At 39.6% G+C, this 8,425-nt stretch overlaps 2 protein-coding genes across 4 annotated transcripts in view; both read right to left on the reverse strand.

The window, feature by feature from the left end:
- LOC106804637 (proline-serine-threonine phosphatase-interacting protein 1-like) overlaps window positions 1-2,452 on the reverse strand; it is a 6,434-nt gene extending 3,982 nt beyond the window's left edge. The window contains exon 1 of the mRNA XM_014805905.1: window positions 2,431-2,452. Coding sequence (XP_014661391.1) covers window positions 2,431-2,452 — 22 coding nt within the window. The remainder of the gene's footprint in view (window positions 1-2,430) is intronic.
- LOC106804674 (proline-serine-threonine phosphatase-interacting protein 1-like) overlaps window positions 1,019-8,425 on the reverse strand; it is a 21,177-nt gene continuing 13,770 nt past the window's right edge. For 2 of the 3 annotated variants that reach the window (XM_014805950.1, XM_014805948.1), the window contains exons 2-12: window positions 6,893-6,993; window positions 6,602-6,676; window positions 5,973-6,114; window positions 5,660-5,722; window positions 5,326-5,424; window positions 5,101-5,146; window positions 4,799-4,878; window positions 4,334-4,432; window positions 3,852-3,948; window positions 3,308-3,504; window positions 1,019-2,910 (exon numbers count right to left, since the gene is read on the reverse strand). In XM_014805950.1, the coding sequence (XP_014661436.1) occupies window positions 2,752-2,910; window positions 3,308-3,504; window positions 3,852-3,948; window positions 4,334-4,432; window positions 4,799-4,878; window positions 5,101-5,146; window positions 5,326-5,424; window positions 5,660-5,722; window positions 5,973-6,114; window positions 6,602-6,676; window positions 6,893-6,903 (1,068 nt within the window). In that variant the 5' untranslated portion in view covers window positions 6,904-6,993 and the 3' untranslated portion in view covers window positions 1,019-2,751. The remainder of the gene's footprint in view (window positions 2,911-3,307; window positions 3,505-3,851; window positions 3,949-4,333; window positions 4,433-4,798; window positions 4,879-5,100; window positions 5,147-5,325; window positions 5,425-5,659; window positions 5,723-5,972; window positions 6,115-6,601; window positions 6,677-6,892; window positions 6,994-8,425) is intronic. The other variant, XM_014805949.1, reaches the window with a different exon arrangement.

Below are 8,425 nucleotides of genomic sequence, written 5' to 3' on the forward strand. Positions count from 1 at the left end.
GTGTGTGTGTGTGTGTGTGTGTGTGTGTGTGTGTGTGTGTGTGTGTGTGTGTGTGTGTGTGTGTGTGTGTGTGTGTGTTCGTGCGTGGGTGCACGTAGGTCCACATGCGTGTTTGGTATGTGTGTGTGGGGGGCGTGTGTGTGCGTGTGCGCGCGTGTGTGCGTATGTATGTGTCGTATTTGTACACTCTTGGCAACAACTAACGTACACACTGATTGCAGCACCCGCCACGGTGAACCAGCTACTAGCCACTAGCCAGCTAACTGACACAAACATAATACGCAATAGATGGCGCCCACACGTTTACAACAATTTAACAATTTGCCACACAAACATCCAACGTAGAATACCGACTTGAGAATTAAACTTGGAAACAATGTCGCGATGCGGTCTCTCTAATATAGCTTAAAGTTTACGATGGCGCTCACAATGACGTCATTGCTTGTGAATGACCACCTATAGATGCACACTCTGTATGTATGCAGATCTCACACTATAGTATTGATGCAGAGCCGTAGCCCGCGGGTGCTGTGGCAGATGCGTCACTAGATTTCAGAGAAAAATTTATAGTAAAATATATAATATAGAAAAAGTATAAATAATATGCCTAGAATATTAATAATCTTAAAATAACAGGGCAAATATATCTCTTCAGCCAAATCTTATCCTACACGTGGTATGTTTCCTAAACTCCTTGACAGAGGATTCCATCGTTTTATTCCTCACAAAGGTATAAGGTAAGGACATTTGGATCATCCCCAGCAATGATTTTTCGCTGGCTACATACTCCTACACTAATCTATGTGTACATACGAGAAAAGAACATAATTATGCAAATTTGATAATGATATATGCTGGTATCTCCGAATCCCTCTATATCATACGTCACAACTACACGTTCGACGTGTTCTTGTGCATCGGTGTTGCATTAATAGACGAATAATGACTTTAAAAATATATTTGTAGACCTCCACTGTTATATTATTTCTTTACGTCAAACTACAAACCAAACAACAAATTTTTATTTTTTAAACGTTTTAATAAGACTGACAATATTTCTGTATAAATATAATTTACGTAAAACAAGTATATGAATGTATTTAGTGGGAGTTCTTTGCTTAGAATGCGTTACAAGAACTGCCACACAAATGTAATCCATAATATTAATCTTTCATGCATATTATCATAATATCTATTATCAGCGATCGTATGAAACATTGGACAGACTTTACTGCTACACATAATTTAAACAAGGAGGCAGATAAAACGCATTTTGGCACACATGTAGTAAAGGAATAACAGTATTACCCTACGTTTAATCTAACGTAACATGAACCACGTTTTCCCATTGACTCCATTATTTAATTGGAGGTGCGGTCATACGGACAGTTCTACTATAAAAACAATAGGTCCCATCTCTACCACAATAGTGATTTGATACTCTCATAATACAAGCACAATTATAAATGCAAGTAAACACAGTCAAACATACAAGTTGAATAATTAGCGATGTAACACAGGAAAGGAATCCCGGAATAAGAATTTGTACCCTCTAACTGGAGCACACTGGACGTAGGGCTGAATGCGGGAACACTCATTCTAGAAACACAGAATATGTAGGCGTTTCCTCTGAGGTCTGGAAGCTGTGTAACCAGCTTGTGGTAAATAGAAAACCTGGCTCGATCAACTTATTTGAAACTGGCTGCATATGTATTACACAAATGTTATTATAGGCGATTAAACATGCAAGTTTTTTTTTAGCAAAAAATTCCTTTCATTCCTTTAAAAAATTAGGTAAAATTAAATTTTCGTTTTATATCACAAGATTAGCAGTCATAAGTTACATATTGGTATAATACTATCATAATTACTCATAAGTTACTAATGGGTGAACGAATGGATATTATCTATATAAAAGAATACTATACTAATAAATACAGTTTATCTTTACAATTCAGCTAAAGAAACAGTAAGGTAAAACACAGTGCTGCTAAACCTATGAAAAATATCATATAAACACATGTGTACTTCACTAAATATAATAAATGTTTTGAAATTGCTTCGTTATACTATAAACAAGTATAAATGTAATGAGGCCTGATGTATCTGATGGTAAAAAAAAACACGAGATAAATGTAGGTTATGCAGATTGTGACCGCGTAGGTATTGATTTATGACCATAAACGAACATTATCTGAAGTAGCTAAACATTAGTTGATCCTTGCAATCAATGTCAAAGCATGGAATGCACATAAACTCTTGAAAATATAACCTAAACTTACTTTATATAATAAATGTATGAAAACTGATTCATTATAATATAAACAACTATAAATGTATTAAAAATAACGATGATATACATGTATATCTTTGGTCGGTAAAATTTGATTTGAAAAAGAATCAAATTTATCTTCATATACAAATGCATACCTGTGGAATGCCAGTTAACCATCAACTTACAAATTACCATGCATCATGTAACACATCACAATGACGTGGAACCCCACGTTCCATTACATCATGTCCGACGTAGCAGAATACCACGTAACACAGTGCTATGCAATGTAACATTATGCATAGTTATAACACCATGATCTAACAGAAGCTTGTATGCTATTATCTCATGTCCCAGGTAGCAGCAGAGCACCACGTGATACAACATTCATATTACAGATAAAACTCCATTCAACATGACGCTGTGCCAAATTACGACTATGAAGAAACTATGGACAATGATTAATGCCCTCGGAATCAGAATCTATCGTGCAATACAGCCTCCACCTTCTTAATGTAGTTTGAAGGAACCAGACCAGTGGTGCCATCTGGTTTTCTGGCTGTGCACCAGTTAACGTCGACCTGTGCCAAGACTTCAAGGATCTCTCCATCTTTAATACTCATCTCCTCTTCCTGCTGCAAAACACAAGCAGAGCAAGTGTTACACTGCCCAGATCTCTTTCATCTTCCAAACAAGAAATCATTTTTAGAGTTTTTAAGGAGTTTCTTGACATGTTTGCATTGTGGGTGCGTTCAGCATTAACTATACAGGAAAATGCCTGAGATTTATTTCATCGAGTTGGCTGCAATTGTAGATAACATTGCAGGCAGCAGTTTGCTATTATGAGCCAGTTTTGCCATATATTAACGCAATTCTGCGAGTGGTGTAAATAACTGATTTGGCCCAGCTGGGGTACTCCCCCCCCCCAATAAGATCATTGGCATGGCAAACATGGCAAATGCAAATGAGAACATTATTTTAATCAATTAAGAACAGCACAACTAGTTGGACGCCACGAAACGGAGCACTCACCCCGGCACTTGCAGCGTAGTCGAACAAGACGCGATACGTCTGCCCGGTGTCGCCCCCTAGGGCTTCTACCGACTCGTACAGTTGGTTGTCGATGGACGCTTCTTCGCTGTCCAGAACAGGTACTGTGGAGTCGTAGTCAGGGGCCGCCGCCCTGCGCATAGCTGTCTTTGTACAGGATGGCTCGTACAGAACTTTCTCTGTGAGGCAGACGAAAAAAGGTGATGATGCATAAGCATGTAATTTTCAATTTCCTCGTCTGCAATAGTAGTGAAAGGCTAGTAGACGTCACCGACCAAAATAGTTATGTGAGAAGGTAGCACGAGAAATTAAGTGTGAGAGTGAACGTAGAGTAAGACTTTATATGTACACATACATGCACAGGTATACATTAAGAGACACAGACCGGCCATTTCTAAGTAAAATCTTTATTTAACGATGATAAAAACACGTTAGGTTGTCCTCTATTAGCATTTCTAATCAAACACCATGCTCCTGATATTGTGTCACCCAATGACTGCTGTGAATTTGGAAGAAATCGACTTACCAGGTCTCATAGTACCTGTCTGTTCACTCTGTATGAACACCTGAATATCCTGTTCATAGTCAAACTTTTCCAATACAATTCTGACATCTTCATTGAGCTGTAAATAAAAACACCGCAGCTACGGTTCAGTACAGGCAGCAAGCTCCGCTATACCTGCAAGGCTGCCACAAGCTACGCACACTGGACATCCATAAAGAAGAGCCCACAAGAGCTCCACAAGATGCAATTACCAGTTATATAAACACGATACGCCCGAGAACGTGATCACAGAAGACAAGATTGCCATCATCTAGGTATATACTCTAGGGATGATCGTCAGTTGTTTTGTTCACGACGACGTGCTCATATGACATGCGCCATTGCATGGTGAAGGGGTCCTTACATAACCCGGGATATACTCGTGGTTTATATGCCTCTAGGCAGCTTCTACCCAATGACTGAAAATAGGGACTGAACTCGTGTGAAAGTTTTTTTTTACGTACGTCATCGATCTGGATGCAGTTGAGCGATCCTATGTTGACGTGTACCCAAGACACATTTCTTATGAAGGCGAGTCTCTCCCTGTCCAGATGTTGCAGCGCCTGCCAAGCGAATCAATCAGGAATTTACAAACACACACATACACATGCACGCACACACGTACACACGCACGCACACACAAACCTATGCGCGCATGCATCCATATAGAAGTAATGAATGTAATTACATGATGTGAGGCAACGCGTTGGTTATGTCACTAATGAGAACAGATTTTCAGTTTTCACCCAGAGTTGTTATTTTACGACATGCACATTGTGTAAGGCATTTATACTGGATGAAGACAACAGCTGCACTTCAGGCTAGTTAGTTCTATGCTATGCCAGCCAAATGGAATGTACGACCCTTACCATAAACAATATTTTTAAATTTCTTGTAAAGGTTTTATTAGCATAGTAACTAGAACTTACAGTTAGGCCTATCTCAGTCTCCTTCTCCCAGTTTGAACGCGTGGACTCTAGAGCTACAATAGCAGTCTTATACTGGTCATCTGCAACACATAAAATATACGCATTCTTGGCATCAGTATGTAATAAAAACAAATTGTTTTTTAATTACTGCTGATGGCATCTATAGGTAGAGTAATGTTTACATGGAAGATGCAAATATCCCACAAAAGACAAATGCAGCAGATGTACTACCTAAAGGCAACTATAAACTCCAATGTGCAAAAGATAGGTGCATGTAAGCATAGTGGCTGTCTTAGAGTTACCTGCTTGATGTGCCAGGTGTATGCATTTCAGCTTCTTCTGTTGCAACTAAAAGTATACGGAAAAATATTAATAATGAAAAAATAACATGTTAGTGAATAAGCTATTCATAAGCTATGTGAACCAAATAAATGAATTTTTTTTTTATATCATATACTATTAAATATCGATATAAAAAAACATAGCTATCAAATGATATGCAGGAATGCACATTGCTTTAACATTACCTTATTGATATCTTTCTGTTGAGCTGAGGTTTTCTTTAAATCAAACTCTGTTTCGGATAAGTCTGCCTCTTTGCATCTGTTATCATACAACTTTTTTGCCTGTAGACACACAGAATTAATGTTACACGGCTTCTTATACAGAAGATTTTTATTAAAATCTGGATGGGGATAAGAAATATAATGGAAATCCTGGCTGTCACCTAGCCAATTGATAATACAGAGACACGTTAATTAAATTTAATAATTAGTAAAAATATTCGTCAGTCGGGTTATGAACTTCTCACTGATGCATACTATATATACTACCTACATCCATACTATATATACTACCTACATCCATACTCTTTTTGTACAAGTTTTTCTTGTTTGCCTGCCATTTTTTCATAGTTTCCTCCACCTGAGAAAGATAAGAAAACCATTCAGGTCTACCATTTTCAACTGTATGTGAAACTAAATGCACATATACAATGCATAGAAGGCATGAACAACATAGCTCACTAGTCATTACTCAAAATCACCTTCAAACTCCTATGAGTCATGTCACCACAGTGCTACCGCTGTGTAAAAATAATTTTCGTCCGGTTAAAATCTATTTAAGCCGCGGTTGCATCTTTTTTAATTGCTCGTTAGTGACGAGATGACGTCACCTGTTTGCGTGTAGCGCGCTGGGCCTCGATGAACGCCGTGAATTTGGCGAGCTCCTCCGTGATCTTCACGGCACCCTCGAGATGTGCGAAGCCCTCGCGCTCGGCGTTCGTCCGCATCGCTTCGAGACTAAGCCGCGTCTTCCTGTCAAAACGCGGGGGGGGGGAAGATTTACGATCGTGCGCACGCCACTACACAAGACTGACTTGGGACTCGGGCCTCCAAACTTTGGGCCTCCCTTACTCAAGGGTATTGGAAAGGTTCATAGGCAATCTAATAGCTGCAAAGGATCAGAATAAAATGGAAGTATGCATCCATGTAGCAAGAAAACTACTTTGAGCTAGTGAAAGGTTTGGTTAATTAAATTAACAAGAAATGAGTGAAGTTGAATAGTTACTAAGGCGCTGTGTTCACAGGGGCTTATAATGTGAGGATTTTCAGTACTTTAGAACATAAACTACTATATTATGTGCTTCTGATCACGTGCTATTGCTTAAGTGAACATGTTCATGTAAACAGGTAGTAAGCTAGTAAATATACAGTATCACAACCCCCTCTAGTGACATGCATTCAGCGAGTAAATGGGCACACAGATTAGAATATGCATGATGCCAATCCCAAGTTTACTCACCCAAGTTCCTGGTTTCCCAAGGGTAACTTAGCCAGCCTGACCAATGCTTTGCCATAGGTTTCTTCTATATGTGCCCTAAAATGAGCAATTATGTTTATGAATATTAAGTGCATTATTTTATTTACAGTCATAATCCTATTATATACATTTATCTCTATGCTATAAATATTATGGCAATAGATCCATAGGCCTAGAAGTGGGTATAGGCTTCAATTCTTTAAAACAGCATTAGGACTACTTAGAACACTGGACGAGGTAAAACAACTTGGACGGCCGTATTTTCCAACTTACTTTTGCTTCATAAATTCTGCCAGATCTTTGCACACCTGACTTCCCTCCTTTGTTCTTTTTAGCACTGCATCAGCTCCTGCAGTGCTACAGAAGTCCACATCCTAGAATCGTAAAAATGGCTACAATTAATACGCAGAATGCTAGTTGCCATCCACGATCACTTACTAACTTTGTCGCTAAACCACAATGCACAATCCTACTAAAGTACCTCTATACACAAACATGACGTGATTAGAGTTATGTTACGGTTATGGTTAGATTGGATTTATTTAGCACCACCATATACTTATATACATATGTTTACAATAGTCAATAATATGGATAGCCAATATGGTTAGGGTTATGGTGATGATGCAAGGTGACATTGATACAGGGGGTACATAAATCGGAATAAGCCTAGCTCTATCGATGTAGCCCTTCACAATGCCACAGGCTACAGAGCAAAACTGAGCACTGATTTTCAGCTGTGCTTTCTTTCAGCTCACTTTCAATTCCTGTGAGACCCCATGACAGCACAGTGGTGAAGTGGTTAGTGTGTCCACTATTCACTGCAAAGGTTGTGACTTCAAACCCCGCAGCCAGGGCATTGAATTTTCTCAAGGGTGTAAAAACCTGGCTTCCAACATTCGGGACTGTGAATATCTCATGGCTTGGACGGCCATGTAAAATGCCGGGCCCACCTCCAGCAATGCCAGTGTGATGTAAAAGAACCACTGAGGATGTGATATGCTTTAGCATTGCCTACACAGACTTATAATGTCTATAAAGGGGTCGACCTGATGACATCACATGACATCACATGACCCTAACCACAAGTTACCTTCTCGCTTCTCACTGCGTGATCTACGTGTTCCTATGACGTAAAACAGTCGTAGTTCGTATATCATGATCGCGTCAACATATGACCCTGTGCCGTAGTATTTGGACGCTCGCCCGAAACTGGACGCTCCTAAGTGTGCATGCGCGCATGCTCTTTTGTTTTTCTCTTGTTTTCTTTTTGTTTGAATCTTGTTTTGCAGGGCCGTAGGAAATAGTAGCCATGCTCTTTTGTTTTCTTTTTGTATCGCTTTGTAACCTGACACACGTAACACAGTCTTACTAACTTACTACATTGCAAATTGTTTCAATCAAATGTTTCCATGAGTGACCAGGTTGGCCGCCATGTTTGTATATTGCAACCGTTTTCAATGGGCGAGATGCGCAGATGACTACTGGCCTGCGCATGCTGCGCATGCGCCCTTGCAAAACAAGAGGCGCCTGCGCGCATGCGCACTTAGGAGCGTCCAGTTTCGGGCGAGCCTCTAAATACTACGGTACAACCCTACTTACTACGGTCACATGTCAAATCGACCGGCCGACAAACCTGCCCAGTGTGGCAAGCTCACTCGTCAGTAACATCATCCTATCCTATCACAGTCCTGGACATAATTTCTATCCTTGAACCACATATAACCGTGTATACATCTACCATACTTTGATTTTATTAATAGTAACTAATAGTAATAGTAATACAAATGGCTGTTGCTCCTGCAA

The sequence above is a fragment of the Priapulus caudatus genome, unplaced genomic scaffold (assembly GCF_000485595.1).
Source record: "Priapulus caudatus unplaced genomic scaffold, Priapulus_caudatus-5.0.1 Scaffold82, whole genome shotgun sequence".
Classification (NCBI taxonomy): domain Eukaryota; kingdom Metazoa; phylum Priapulida; class Priapulimorpha; order Priapulimorphida; family Priapulidae; genus Priapulus; species Priapulus caudatus.